Source organism: Colletotrichum karsti, assembly GCF_011947395.1.
Source record: "Colletotrichum karsti strain CkLH20 chromosome Unknown Scaffold16, whole genome shotgun sequence".
NCBI lineage: Eukaryota > Fungi > Ascomycota > Sordariomycetes > Glomerellales > Glomerellaceae > Colletotrichum > Colletotrichum karsti.
The window spans coordinates 736,798-751,202 of NW_024065916.1; the positions used below are offsets into that span (position 1 = coordinate 736,798).

Below are 14,405 nucleotides of genomic sequence, written 5' to 3' on the forward strand. Positions count from 1 at the left end.
GTCAAACATATAAAAACTAAAACAAACATACTTCTCCAAGTCAGGCAAACCTCATTTGAGAACCTCCATCTCAAAATGCATCTTCCTCAAACCATCATCCCGCCGTCAACAACGCACACCCACACCGTAATCTTCCTCCACGGCCGCGGCGACAACGCTCACACCTTCTCGCAATCCCTCCAATACTCCACGGACTCCCGCGACAGAACCCTCGCGGACGCCTTCCCGTCCTTCCGCTGGGTCTTCCCGCAGGCCGAGACGAGCGCGCCCGCCGCGTTCCCGCGGGACAAGGTCCCGCAGTGGTTCGACGTCTGGAACGTGTCCGACTTCTCAGACCGGGAAGAGCTGCAGGCCGCGGGCCTCAGAGAAAGCGTCTCCGCCGTCCGGGAGATCATCGTCGCGGAGGCGGAGATGCTGGGCGGGCGGTATGACCGCGTCGTCCTGGCCGGGATCAGCCAGGGCGCCGCGACCGGCGTGCATACGATTCTCAAGTTGGGACTGCCGGACGGCCGGGAGAGGATCGGGGCTTTTATGGGGTTCTCCTGCCGGATGCCGTTTCCCGGGAGGACTCTAAAAGATACTCGCGCGGTACTGGGGCTCGGGGACGTCCCGGAGGATGACGGGCTGCTTCGGCGGACGCCGATGTTGCTGGAGCACTGCGTTGACGATCCGCTGGTCTTAGTTGGCAACGGGCGTGTGTTTTGAGAGATACGCTTCGGGGGTTTGGGGCAGAGGTGGAATGGAAGGAGTATCAGAATGGAGGGCATTGGTTTAACTCTCCGAAGGGCATGGATGATGTCGTTGAGTTTTTGAACGGGCTGGGGTTCGGTGCAGGTTCGATATTGCAGAAGGATGGGGCCGCTGATGATGCGATGGATTTGTCTTGAAAGTCGTCTTACAAGCTGTATAATGAGAGATCAATACCCATATACAGAGAGACCGGCGTATTTGCTTGATAGACTAAGCCGACAGTGCTTAACCTACATGTAAAGGGCAGCAGAACCGTATCAACTCGAAGATCGACTAGTAGTCAAATATTCTGGATCCCAAGTACGAAGATGTCACTCATTTAACTCATTCAATAAACCCATGGTCTGCGCTGAATATCTGGGACGTCTTACGATAAGCCATGGCAAGCAGGAACTGATGTTATCAGTGAGAAGACATCAAGCTCTAAGATCACATCGCCAAGCTTCCTTCCTCTTCAAACCATTACCCTGGAGAAAATAAAATAGCAGCATAACAACAGAGTACCTAAAGAAACCCTCAATGAACCAAAAAGGAGTTCATCAGGCTCGGTTCCAGTGCTCCCTCAACCGCCCGCCAACTAACCCAACCAAACTCCCACAACCAACCCAAAAACCACCCACCAACAGCGCAATCACCCAAACACCAAAAACCAACTCTTCACACCTCAAAAACTAAAAACCAAAAGAGTTCAATCACAAAAACGCCAAAAAGACCGCCAAAATCCGCAGCGCCAACCCAGCCGAGCACACAAGGACCCACGCCCACACTCCTTGAGCTCCAATTTCGAAGCCGGTTCTCAGCGCCTTGTTGGCTAAGTGGTATAGCGCCTCACTAGTAATGAGGAGATCGGGTGTTCGATTCACCCACGAGGCAACATGTCATCTGTCTTCCCTTTTGCCTCATACTCGAATTTCACCTCCACTCATTCATTTTTGATTGAGACATCGTCGTTTTGGTCCTCCGTGACTTCTCCCAAGCCGCGACCTCGATCCCGGAACCCCTATCAAGCCCAGGTCCCAGGGTTCATTCACAGCCTCAAAACCTCCGACGACCCGACCGACCCCGGTCCTTCTCCTGTCTCTCAACCCCGTCGACGAGAAATGCGCGCCCGGGGTCCAGACCGGGTCCGTCATCTTCCTGTACCACGTGGTGTTTCTATTCAAAGGGCGCGGAAAGGGGGTTCCGTCCCGGTGGATCTTGTCTCTCATTGATATCCACCCGTCAGTGAGGCTGTTGAGAGCGACGACCTCGGTCGAGAAGCAATGGCACCCGGTATGACCTCCCGATCGCGGTGAGTGACGGGCCTGATTGTTTCTGCTTGCGAGCTGCAAGAAGGTAGTCCAGATAGACCACGGTGTTAGTCGCAGTCGGAGCTCCACGCCGTCAACTGTTTGTATGTTAGCCGCCCCGAATTTCATCACCTCAATCGACGCCATAGAAATAGATCTTAACCAGCTTCACTGGTGGTCTTATTGACTCGAATCGATATATTATCCATCGGCTCGTCATCATCTGCAATCCTCTCGACCGCCCCTTTGCCATTCGTCTATGTTTTCCTGCGCCTCTGCAACAAAATCGTTTGCAGAGCTCAACACTTCCTCCAAACCAAGCGCTGCCGAAAAAAAGGGGGCGCCTCTTTTTGATATCAATCCCGTTTCGGCCCGCCCAATTGTATGTTCCGTTTCTTTATATGTAAAGTTGCTTTGGGGTATCTGTTGGTACACAAAAACAGTGCGACAAAGGAAAACCGGTGTGTTTTGCAGAAAAATGATGAGCAATTCGCAGGCTCTCCTGGGGGGAGATACAATGCTTCGCCGATGATGTCGTCCCTTTCGTATCTTTCCTCGAAAGGTCCGTAAAAAACAAATGAGAAAACGCCGTGGTTCCGACTAATCCTGCCTCCCGTGCTGATGCAATGTTTGAGTTGGTTTTGTTAAGGAAAATTTTGTCAGAGAGTGGTGATGTTGTGCGATGCCGCCGCAACGTCCAGGCCGCGACGGGAGATCCGGTCTGCTGAAAGAATTATGTCATGAAAGTAGTGTTGGTTGAATGTTATCCGCCGTCGGCGCTGTCCCCGCGTAACTCGATTCCACTATCGCGGTCTTGCGGCTCTTTGCTCCATAACGGCGGCGTGAGACTCTTCGGGGAGTCCAAGGGGCTGCTCGGTGCTGATGATGCGTCGTCCTTGCGCCCTTCCTCCTCGTTGTCTTCTCGTAGGTAAAGCGGCTGGAGCACCCGAGGAGGCAACTCGACGTCCATGGGTCGGATACTGTATTCAAGGGCCTTCTTACCCTCCTTGATGAGTTCCTCGCTCCAGTTCAGGCATCTCTTGATGCTCTGGTTGATTTTCTGACTGTCGACCAGCAACTCCCTGTGCTTGGTGAGATCCAGCTGAAGTCGCTTTTCGTCTCGCTCCCTCCGGCGGGCGTCGCGGTCAGGGTCAGCATCAGGGCTTTCCGCGGAATCCGTCTCCGAAAGCTCGGAAGACTCAAACATGGAATCGTCCAGATTTTCTAAGCCACCTTCTGCCTCGTCTTCCTCGCTGAGATCAGAAAGATCCAGGTTCTCAATTCCTAGGCCACCAGTAGCTGACTCGGACGGTACCCGACTGGGCGGTGCCTCGGGAACTGACAGGCGACCAGACCTCGATAGCCTCTTGTACCGCCTCAGTTCCGCCGACTGTTTCTTGAGTTGCCTCTCGAGAGATCTGTTGATGGCCTCCAGGGAGGCGTTCGTAATCTCCAGATCCTGCACCTTACGCTCCCGTCTGGCGTTCACAACCATGTCGTTCAAGGGGTCGCCGTGAGTCGACTTGGTCGGGCTGTGAAGTTCCTCCAGATCCTTGGACTCGTCCTCCTCCTCCGACTCGGACTCACTCAACTCGTCCGCGGCCTGCAATATCGAAGCTATCGTGATCGGCTGATTGGGGAAGAAACTGGACATCGTCGGGGATGGCATCTCGGAGGGCGTCGGCGATTGAGAGGCCATAAATCTTGACATGATCATAGCGTCTGTGGATGCAGCATCCGAGCCCATTTGACTGGGTGGCCTGCTGCCCACATGGCTGGCTACCTGGGAGACGGCATCGACGCTGACCTTGCGCTTGTGTATTGATGGGGCCAGTGGTGGCGGGCTGGTCATCTGGGCTCGGGGGTTAGGTTGGCTGTTGCTCTTGACCAACGGGGCAGACGTCGGAGGTTGCGCGGGCCTATTGGGAGACATGGGTCGTTGTGCCATGGAGAGAGCACTCGCAGATCCGGCCGAGAGTCTAGCTGGCTTTCTCGTTTCCCCAGCGATTGACCCGACGCCCGAAGCCGCGGAGGATGGCCGGAAGCCAGGCGCCAGGTTCGGAGCTCCATTCGCATAGAAGAACTTGCTCTGCGGCGGCTCTGCAGTCGACCCAAGCTGCGGGGATTGCGATGGTGTCGTCGACGGAGTAAGGGACGGCGCCAGCATCGGAGTGAAGCCCAAGCCGGGCGACGTGGGACGATTCCTTTCTACGGCACTGCCATTGGCGTACATGAAGGTCGAACCTCGCTGCGGGGCGGCGAGGGCCGGTGGTTTTGTTTTGGGTTTTGGCTGCGGCGCAGGCGCAGGCGCCGAGCTCTTTGCGTCGGAGGCATAGAAGAACTTTGAGTCGGCAGCATCGTGGCGGCCGTTGATGGTGGAGGGCGCTGGGCTGAAAGTGACGACTTGGCGCCTGACGGGCTCGGTCTGGAAAGTGGGCTGGTGATCCCAATCGGAATTTCGGTCAGGGTTCGGTGTGCCGTTGGGGGTGCTGTTGTTGCTGTCGACACGGCTCTGGCGACTTCCTGAGCGTGGCGTGATGTTATTTTTGCTGCCGAGCATAGGTGCCGCACTCGTGACATCGTCCCTTGCTCCTCCAGCATTTGCGTGTAGTGTCGGGTTGTGGGTGTTGTTATTTGGGCGGCGGCCCGAGGGGGTGACGGCGGGGGACGGTTTCGCAGCGACTTTCGGAGTCAGAGGAGCTCGACTGATTCCCTTTGCGGTGAGGGAGGGCATTCCCGGCTGGCGGGAGGTTGTGCTGCCCCCTTTATCGTAGGGGGGCATCGTGGGCGTGGAGGATGCGGAGGCGGAGGCGGAAGAGGAAGCGGGTGTGGATGAGGTGGGTGACGGTGTTGGCGATGGCTTCGCTCGCGCGGCGGGTGCAGGGCGAGAGGGGTTCAGGACATTTTGGTCTCGATTGCGGAGAGGGGTGCGCAAGTCGGGGGACAGGGCGGGCTGCAGTCGCCGCGAGGATGAAGAGCGGGTAGTTGTCGTGGTGGTATTCGCAGCCGTAGTGGGAGATGGCGGTGGGTTGGAGGATGTTGTTTCTGGGTTGGCGGTGTTGGAAGTGGTGTTGGAAGTGGTGGTTGCAGCAGCAGTGGAGGAGGAGGAGGATGTTTTGGTTGCACCGGAGCCAATTGTGGTGGTGGTAGCTGTGATGCGTCGGGGCCCCGTTGCAGGAGCGGATGAGGTTGGTGGGCCAGTGGCAGCGGCAGCGGCAGCGGCAGCTGTAGCTGTAGCGGTAGCGGTTACAGCGACTGTCTTTTTCTGAACGGTGCCGGTGCCGGTGCCGGTGTTGGTGTTGGCGCTGGTGTTCTGAGTCCTCGTGGTCCTCGCCTTGGTGGGCGTGCTAGCGGGATTATTATTTGTGGTTCGGGCTCGCAGTTGGGCGACCGTGGGTTTGCGATTCGCGGCGGGCGAATCTGGACGTAACGGCGAGCCTGCTTTATTATTACTCGTACGGGTCGATAATGACGATGCCGCTCTCCCTGCTAAAGGCGAAGGAGTTGGTGTTGTAGCGGGGTTGCGATGAGTGGCGGGCGAAAGCGACGATGGCCTGATGTTCTTGTTGAACCGGGACGAGTCGGGCTTCCTCTGGTGGCCCTGCTGGAGGTCTTCAGAGGGCGTCGAAAGATTGTTGCAGCCAGGCGGCGTGTTGGCCGAGGTGAGAGACCGCATGTTTTCTTTGGTGGTGGTGCTGGTAGTGGTGGTGCACCTTCAGCACTAAGGTGGTGAAAAAGGTATTAGGGTGGTGGAGGTACGTGGTGAGACCCTCCAGGCTCCTTTTTTCCGCCTCAAGTCGGCTTCTTACTGGCCACCATGGCCGGGTAACCACATTGGACGAACCTGGGCGTCCCCTGGAGCCCTGGACGGTTCCCAGGGCAAAAAAAGGAACCCGAACGAGAAGTGCCTGCAGTGAGATTTGAAGAAACAGGGCGGAAACAGGGATGCCACCGACTGTCCACGGGCCAATTTACCGGTGACGGTGGGTTCCCCTTGGGAATGGAGGGGGTCCCTCGGGAGTGAGATGGGGGGTTTGTGATGCCTGTAATTCCGCTTGAGGCAGTTGACGATGTCGCTTCAAGGTTGTCCGTCAGGTGTGCTCGTGTCGACGTCGGTGAGGCAAAAGGCGGTGATGGCCGCGACGATCGATGGCCTCCGAGTCTCGATTCCGAATAGGAGAAAGGTGCGGTGGAACGAGGCGTGTGTGTGAAGATGTTGGCTGCGTTGTCTCGGAAAAAATAAAACAAAAGTCGTTGACTCGACACGAAACGTTCCCCGACTGAAACACGCAAATGTCATCAACGGGAGTACTCGAACAGACGTGTAAAGACGTTCCTCGATTGCCGAAAAGGGGATGTGTGAGTGTGAGGGTGCCAGTGTGTGTGTGACGAAGGAGAAAAAAAAGAGTAGGAGGCGGCGGCTTGAGACACAGATGAAGAATGACTATCAGTAGCTCGCACTACTCACGATGCAGCGAAAGAGGGGAAGGAGAGGGAAGACGGACATGGGAAAGATGCAACAAGAATGCAATATGACATCTTATTCCCCTTCACAACAGCCACAACTCTTCCATGGTCCCGGATTCATTGGACCTCCCGTTGTGTTTTCCTTCCTCGAGGCCCGTTGGATCCCTTCATCTCGATTGGCATTTGTTTATTCATGCGTCGCACCTGCACAACCCACTCCGCTTGGGACCCAATCCCGGATCTCTCCTCTGACACAGGTGACATTTTTGTCTTGTGTTGTGGTTTTTTATTCTTGGTGTCAGGGCCTTGGTAAACAGGCTGAACACATGCACTCACTGGTGGATATCCATCTGTACGGACAACACGAACCCGGCCAGCGGGCCATCCAGGCCAGACAAGGCAAGCGGAAAGGATTGGGCGGTGACATCTCATCTCATCAGTCTCAAGTCTCAGTGTGGACTTGTTCGATGATCCTTTCTTTTTTTATTTTTATTTTTAATTCTCGCTGGCATTGGAGAAATCTCGTTTGTTATTTTTCTCCGTGGTCCCGGGGTCCTGGCCCAGTGCTGGCCCAGTGCCGCCTGGTTGCCCGGCTCGTCCAGCTTAGCGCGCTCTCGGTACGTACCGATACCTCCTTAGCGCGTCATTCCGCCGTCCGAACCCCGCCAGAGCAGGAGGTCCCATGCCCCCCTGTCGCTCAGCAGCCGCCTTGAAGGATACGTACCGTCTGTTGTCGCCAGCTGACCACTCAGGGTCCTCGGAGAGCAGCAATCTGACCTTCTGGAAGCTGACAAAGAATCCCATCTTCGTCGCAGCGCAGCATCTCCAAATCTTCGACCACGACAAACAACGACAACCTCACCTCAACCCACGTAGCTAACCGACCAAACCCCATCATCTCCGTCGCGGCCCCCCAAACGGCCCATCAAAGGTCGGCAAAAATGGGCTACGTCGGCGTCTCCCTCATCATCGCCTCCGTCGTCTGGGTCATCGTCGCCCCTCCGCCATGGATACACCCCTTCATGCCGCCCTTCCTCCTCTCCTGGCACAACGCCCTACCGCCGCCGCCGCCGCAAGATGAGACGAAAGGTCGCGCATCCGCGCCCGAGCGACCGCCGTCTCCCAACGACGAGAAGCGCAACGCCGCCCCTGCCCCGCCGCCGCCCTCCATCAACTTCCCCGAAGAACCCGCGACCGCACCCTCAAAGACGAAAGACGCCCTCGCCATGCCCCCTCCCCCCACCATCCGCCGCCCGAGCCCGGCCCCCGCGCCGCCGACGATAGCTGAACCGGAAGAGGAGGAACAGACGACCCCAAAGGCGAAGCCCTCCACGCCGGCGATCGCCGTGCCCTCGTTCTCCCTCGAGCCTCCCAACAACCTCTCCACGGGCGCAACGAACCCGATCCCGGGCCGAGGAAGCATGCCTCCTCCCCCGGCACCAAGCACCACCACCTCCAACAGTATGATGCCGCCGCCGCCGCCATCGGCACCCCGCGGCCCAGTGCCCCCTCGCCTGGCCGCCTTTCCAGCGATGAACTCCCCCCAGCGCGCCCGCCCAGTCCCCAACCGCGGCCCCGCCTCGAGCTCATCCTCCTCGCTGGCGCCTCCCCCGACGCACTCCGTCAAACCGTCCAAGCCGAGCCGGAAGGTGATACTCACGCCGGGCCACTCTCCGCTCGACTGGGCGCGCATCTCGGGCCCCAACGCGGACCTGCGCAACCTGCCGCCGTCTACGCCGTATCTCAAGGTCACGCCGTCGATGCTGAAGAAGATGACCGGTCGCAAGGGAAAGGATGCGTGGATGGCGTTGGGCGGCAGGGTATATAACATCACGCCGTACCTGCCGTATCACCCGGCCGGCGAGCCTGAATTACTTCGTGGCGCGGGGCGGGACGGGACAAAGTTGTTCGGCGAGATTCATCCCTGGGTCAACTACGAGACCATGCTTTCGGCGTGTCTTGTTGGGTTGTTGGTGGATGAGGAAGAAGTCGTAAAGCCTAGCGCCATGGACGAGATGGATTGAGTGTTGAGGCAACGCATCAGAAGCGGACACAAATTGGTGGGAAAAAAGGTATATTCGCAGGTAGGACCTGCATGCAAATACAGATAGAGAGATACCCCATAATAGACGCTACGCCCACAGCGAATGCAGTTATGCAAATTACTACTCTTTCGTCCCTTGCGCCGAACACCTCGCTCGCCAACTAAATCGGAACTGAAGACCGTCATTTCTTCAACGTCTCCGACCAAACCGGAACTGGAGCTCATCGTCGCTATCGTCGTCACTATCGGCAACCTCCACTGCTTTCCGCGTCGACCGGGTCTTCTTCGCCGGAGGTTCTGAAACAGGCGGCGGCGCTGCCCTCTTTCCCCGGGTCGATCTCTGAGTCTGGCTTTGGCTAGTAGCCTGTGACTGTGTCGTCGCCGCGCGGGAGGCCCTTCCTCGAGGCGCTGGAGCCGGGGCTGGCGCTGGCGTCGATTCCGGTGCGGGCTCGGCATCCGGCATGGCAGACTCCTCCTCGCTGTCGTCACTCAGAACAATCCGCTGTTGCCGAGAGGGGGCTGGAGGCGCAGGCGCAACAGGCTCACTGCGATTAGTCCCGCTCTTTTGGCCGTCACTGCCCTTCTTCTTGCGCTGGCTGTCCTCCTCGAGCCAGTGATCGTCACCAATGCCGAAGTCCTTCTTCTTGACCTCCACCAGAGACACGATGACCTTCTGCGGCTGACGGCCTGTAAGTTCCCCGCGAGCTCTGAAGCGCTTGAAGTTCTTGCGTCCGTTCCAACGAGGATCCCAGCGGCCATTTTCGGCGTCTTGTTCATGGTTTCTATCGGTCGACGGTTGACGAAGAGGCATCTCCTCCACGATATGTAGGCGACGAATCTCGCTGAGATCAATGTCGTCGGGAAGATTAGCGAGGTCTTCCTTCTCGGCCTTGGCACGGGCCTCCATCTCCTCGCGTCGTTGACGGGCAACGTCGAGAACGTCAATCTCCTTCTTTGCCTTCTTGGTCTTTGCTGGAGCCTTCGGTTCAGGCGCCTTCTCAGGCTCGGGTTCCTTTTGACGAGGGATCGGGTCTTCTCCGGCTGCGACCCTACGCCGCTTCGCTGCGGCCGCCGTTGGGATCATGTCATCCACTAGATTGTCATCTTGCGGTGCAGGCCTCTTCCTTTGTGATCTTCTCGTTGTCGCTTCCGGCGACGATTCCGGGATCTCATCTGGTGGACCCGCGTCTTGCGATACAAACAGTCCTTCCTCTGGTTCAGCATCCACAGGAATCCTCTCAGTCACAGCAGGCGTGGCGGCCTCTTCATCGTTATCGTCGTCAGCGTCGAAACCGGCGAATCGTCTTGTCGCAGCTCTTCGTACGCGCGTCGTTCTGAGAGAAAGTCCAGAGGGCGCGGATTCCTGAGGAGTGTTTTGTGAAGCCGCAGGTTGGTCAATCTCCATGGAGTCAGTGCTTGCCTGCGGTCGAGGCGGCGAGCTGCGGGGCCCTTGTGTAGGGTCGAACTCGAGAGGTCGACGTAGGATGCTTGCATCCTTGATGAGGATGGCCTCTAAGAACTCGTTCTGCTCGATAGGGCGATGATCCAGACGGATTGAGACTTGCGTGAAGAAATCGGCATACCACGACTCAGAGACGTGTTTGCTCGGGGTGTAGCGGACAACCACTACGCCACGTCCTTCGCTACCGTCCTCGAAGGACCCCAGTCCTTTCTCGCCTGCTACTGTCTTGACGTGGAGAATGAATTCATCGACAGTCGTCACGTTCGGATCTACCTTGGTATAAAGCGCCTTGCCCTTGCCGTTGGCGATTGGCGCGCGTAGGTTGTCGAACTGACCCTTGTCGTAGAAGATAAATGTGTAACCCTCGAAAACATTATGGCGGCTTTCGTCTGGCTCGTATACCGATGATGGATGCTCCACAGGCTCGCCACCTCGAGGTGGCAAGTATTTCAGAGCGTCTGGCCAGTGCCCATCAAAGTCGTTTTCCAGCGCAGACGTATCGGTCGGGTCCGCCGCGGCCGCAACCACGAATTCATTGACGAATGAGTCCGTAACGATGTACTTCCCATTAATAAGCGCCTGAAGGCCTTTGGATGTATTCCGCTTCTTTACTACCACGTGGGTCGTGTGTTGAATGTTGTACTCGGGTATCAGCTTGACATCGAGCTGTTCGAGATCGGGACGGAGTCGGGCAAACGGGTCGGCCTGCAATTCCTTGCTTGAGGAGCTGAACGTCAGCACCACCGGGTGCCACGTCAGACTAGCACACGATCAGCAACAGTCAACATCTCCCGCTTGGCGTCTCCCCGTACCGAAACAGTTGCGGGCATCCTCCGACTTTGATCTCCGCGGCGGCTTCGGTAACCACATGCTTCTCGCCCTTGTACTTGTGTCCGTCGACGGTCGTGCCGGTCTTCGTGTTCAGGTCCTCAATCGTCACCGTCGACCGAGTCGACAGGTCTTGCTGCACATCATGTAAGCAGAAACTCTTGTTCTTGATGCATCGAAACGTACGCTGCCGCCGTCGGGGACTGTGTCGACTTGTATGGTAAGGTGTTTGCGCGAGATGGTCTTGTGGGCGATCGCGAGAGTTCCGGCTGCAGATGTCAGCAAAACGACTCATCTAAAGAGGCCTCGGATGATTTGCATACGCTCAATGTTCTCGGATGTTCGGCCGAAGAGATACAGCTTTCCGGGACGGAGCCAGAGTCGCCGACCTGCAAGTCAATCGCGTTAGCTTCTTGTCGCATGCAATGCGACGCTGGAAAGCTTCGTTCGTACCCTTAAGGGCGTCTGCCTCGTTCTCCAGAAGCCACATCGCGATGGCGCTTCTCTGATCCACGGAATGGTATGTGCAGATCGTTGCGCAATGTGGGTGCCGCTGCGGCGCGGGGTGTTGGGCGTCGTGACAACAGAATTGGATTGTGTTGCGGGGAGAAGTTGCGCGAAAGATCGCCTGAGTTCGCGTCCCGGAGTTTCGCGGGAAAATGACGCCTGGTCACGTGGCCACTTTTCAGGCAACAGCGCCTCTTCTTTCTCTCGACCAGATCAAATGCCCTGTAATGTTACAAAGGAAAATAAGTATGTGATTGAGTTACAAGAAAATATAATCGGTATAGACGGGCATTGTCATGGAAAACGTCTACTTTGATCGATCCCGGAATAGAACCCAACTGTATCACACGGTCTCTAGCCCACGACGTCAGTGTGAAGAAAGATCAAGAATTGATGACTATGAATGAATATTTCGTATTTGCATCGCATATTTTGCTTTCCTATCTTTTAGCCTTCTCAATCGGAGCAGCTCTAGTTGCCTCATCCCCATCTCCAACAATGACACCCAGTATCCAGCAGTTGACCAGGAAGAATCCCACAGAAGAGGCATAAAGTCCTGGGAAGAAGGTACTGTATCCAAGAAACTCAAGTTGAAAGCCCTGCTGCAGCCATGCCGCTTGCGACACAACCCAAAGAACAAGTGCGGTGACTCCCAACTTCGGGCTCTTCAGAAACGAGGAGTTGGGCAGGTAGATGGGGAGGAAGACCATGTACCAGAGGAAGTACTGGCTCGTGCAGACCTTGTTGAAGGTGACGAATGCAAAAGTCTGGGCCATCATCGAGGCTGCAAGGTCCTTCTTTGCCATGATGAGAGGAATGAGTACTGTCGAGAGCAGAATCTGGGGAAAGAAAGCCACGGATTCAATCTTGATGCTGGCCGTCGACGGGAATGCAGAATTAAGATAGAGAAGGATGTTGTAAGGGCTAAAGTTGTGCCTGTGATCGATCCTAGTGACATGGTGGAAGTAGGTGTGCACCAGGAAAGGCGTGCCGTAGCTGAAATCGTTAGCGACATGAAGAAAAGACATATTGGGAGAGCTTACATCGAGAACATGGCGATGTTGAGACCCATGAACGTCGCGAGACTGACAACGGCCAGCTTGATTCTCTCCGGATTCAAAAAGTTGACGATGATCTGCGCCGGACTACTTCCCTCGCTCGCCCCTTTCCGTCCCAGTGCCGCATCATCCATCCACCAAACGATTGCTGGTGCATAGATGAAGGGGTAGATCTTGAAGTGAACTCCAAAGCCAAGAATCAGCCCGGCAAGCGTCGTTCGCCTCTCCAATACTGCCCACAGGAGCGCCATGACCATCACACCAAGCAGTCCTTCGGAACTGCCACGGGTGCTGATGGTTGCAACCATGGGGTTGAGTAGCCAGATACTGGCATACTTCAAAGCGCGCCCTTCATCGATACCTCGACTTCTCAAGATGCGCACGATGAGCCATCCTGCCAAAAGGTCCGCGACGGCGAAGGTGGCCTTTCCGAACGAGAACCAACCCTCCCAGGCGGTGGGAACGAGCATCCACGCCAACAGGGGCGTGTAACGGTAAGTTTCACGGTCGTAAGGTGAGCGTCCTTGGGCAGTGAAGCGAGCGGCATCCGTGAAGACCAGATAGTCGATGTCGGTGTACTTGACTGCGGAGTTGGCGTCTTGCCATAGTCCATAGAAGAGCATGCCTACTCGGAGGAGCGCGGCGGCCCCGAAGAGCGGCACGGGCCGAAAGAGAGCGTCGAGGCCAGCCATGTCGGGTCCTTGCGGAGGACTATCTTCAAGCCCCGGTGTGAGTTGAATTGTGCCAGTCCAAGACTATTGCCATCGAATCTCAACCGATTCAAATTCGCAGCCGGATTGGAATTCGTCGTCGTTTTATTACAAGATCAAGAGGTCGCGAATTCCCAAGTCGGGAAATTTGAGTGACGTGGGCAAAACCGGCAAGCCCCTGGCGGAGGCGGTCTCAGCGCCCCACACCCTCCTGCAGGGCCCACATCTGGGGCGTTTCGCCAATCATTGAACCCCACCATCAATTCTGACCCTGCACCAGCATCACCGACTTCACCGCGGGGCACTTCGACCATCCCTCACTTGTACCACCGGCGCTACTTCCTTGCTCACAGTCGCTGCAACGAACTTACGAGATGTCTAAGCGCGATCGTGACGGCAACATGCGGACTCATGAGGCCAAGCAGAAGCCTGCTGCGCCCGTGACGCAGTTCACGCCCATGTTCTCAAAGTTCCGCGATGAGCTGGACGAGCACCACGATCGCAGGGAGCGCATTATCAAGGCGTCGAGAGACGTCACTGCCTTGAGCAAGAAGATGTAGAGATTTCCCATCTCCAATCACACATAGAAATTGGCTAACAATTGAGCAGAATTTTCACTTGTCAGAGGTGATATCCACCCTTGTCAATCAATTCCCGGAAGTGCAGCTACTGACCCTCAGTAGAGTCAACAAGCTGGGAGAGCTCCCTAACTTCGCGACGAAGGAGATCACCACACGCATGGAGGAGATCAAAAACCACCTCACCGCCATCGAGGGCGATATTCAAGGCATCAATCGCTACCGCTACGCTTACTCTCTCCGCTGTCTCGAGGAGCTCGTCGAGGCTCTTTCATTCTCGCACTACCTGCGGACCCAGACCCTGATCAGTCCCGAGGAAACCGCGGCTGCGGTGCCCGCCAACGTCTCGTTGACAGAGAACGACTACATGTACGGTCTCTTCGACCTGTTCGGCGAGATGATGCGCTTCGCCACCGTCACCACAGCTCAAACAGGCCAGCTGGCCGGCATGGAGGGCCGCAACATCCTGATGGATATCCACGAGTTGAGCAGTTGCTTCGAGATTCTGCCAGAGATACCTACCAGAGACTTCAGAGGGAAGATGGAAGTTATGCGGCAGTCGGTGCGCAAGGTGGAGAAGCTGGGCTACGGCTTGGCGATTCGGGGTACGGAGAGACCGAAGGGCTGGGTACCCGACATGAAGGAGGACTTCGATCCGTCTTCATTGGAGTGAGATGGGCAGGGTTGATTGTTGGAACTTGCTGTGGGAAAA

At 56.6% G+C, this 14,405-nt stretch overlaps 6 protein-coding genes across 6 annotated transcripts; 3 read left to right on the forward strand and 3 right to left on the reverse strand.

Annotated features, from left to right (window-relative positions):
- Positions 1-75: 75 nt before the first annotated feature.
- On the forward strand, positions 76-705 carry CkaCkLH20_05742 (phospholipase carboxylesterase; the record flags this gene model as incomplete). Its single annotated transcript, XM_038888460.1, has 1 exon — positions 76-705. One exon carries the CDS (start codon positions 76-78, stop codon positions 703-705), a length of 630 nt encoding a protein of 209 aa, XP_038746357.1.
- Positions 706-2,802: 2,097 nt separating this feature from the next.
- CkaCkLH20_05743 (uncharacterized protein) lies at positions 2,803-5,715 on the reverse strand (the record flags this gene model as incomplete). The annotated part of the gene is made up of 1 exon (XM_038888461.1): positions 2,803-5,715. One exon carries the CDS (start codon positions 5,713-5,715, stop codon positions 2,803-2,805), a length of 2,913 nt encoding a protein of 970 aa, XP_038746358.1.
- Positions 5,716-7,447: 1,732 nt separating this feature from the next.
- CkaCkLH20_05744 (heme steroid binding protein) lies at positions 7,448-8,530 on the forward strand (the record flags this gene model as incomplete). Its single annotated transcript, XM_038888462.1, has 1 exon — positions 7,448-8,530. The coding sequence occupies one exon, from the start codon at positions 7,448-7,450 to the stop codon at positions 8,528-8,530; it is 1,083 nt and encodes a 360-aa protein (XP_038746359.1).
- A 210-nt stretch (positions 8,531-8,740) lies between these two features.
- CkaCkLH20_05745 (FHA domain-containing protein) lies at positions 8,741-11,330 on the reverse strand (the record flags this gene model as incomplete). Its single annotated transcript, XM_038888463.1, has 5 exons — positions 8,741-10,772; positions 10,825-10,976; positions 11,027-11,109; positions 11,164-11,229; positions 11,294-11,330. 5 exons carry the CDS (start codon positions 11,328-11,330, stop codon positions 8,741-8,743), a joined length of 2,370 nt encoding a protein of 789 aa, XP_038746360.1.
- A 457-nt stretch (positions 11,331-11,787) lies between these two features.
- Positions 11,788-13,097, reverse strand: CkaCkLH20_05746 (gpi mannosyltransferase; the record flags this gene model as incomplete). The annotated part of the gene is made up of 2 exons (XM_038888464.1): positions 11,788-12,343; positions 12,391-13,097. The coding sequence occupies 2 exons, from the start codon at positions 13,095-13,097 to the stop codon at positions 11,788-11,790; spliced, it is 1,263 nt and encodes a 420-aa protein (XP_038746361.1).
- Positions 13,098-13,489: 392 nt separating this feature from the next.
- CkaCkLH20_05747 (uncharacterized protein) lies at positions 13,490-14,366 on the forward strand (the record flags this gene model as incomplete). Its single annotated transcript, XM_038888465.1, has 2 exons — positions 13,490-13,671; positions 13,799-14,366. 2 exons carry the CDS (start codon positions 13,490-13,492, stop codon positions 14,364-14,366), a joined length of 750 nt encoding a protein of 249 aa, XP_038746362.1.
- Between the last annotated feature and the right edge of the window lie 39 nt (positions 14,367-14,405).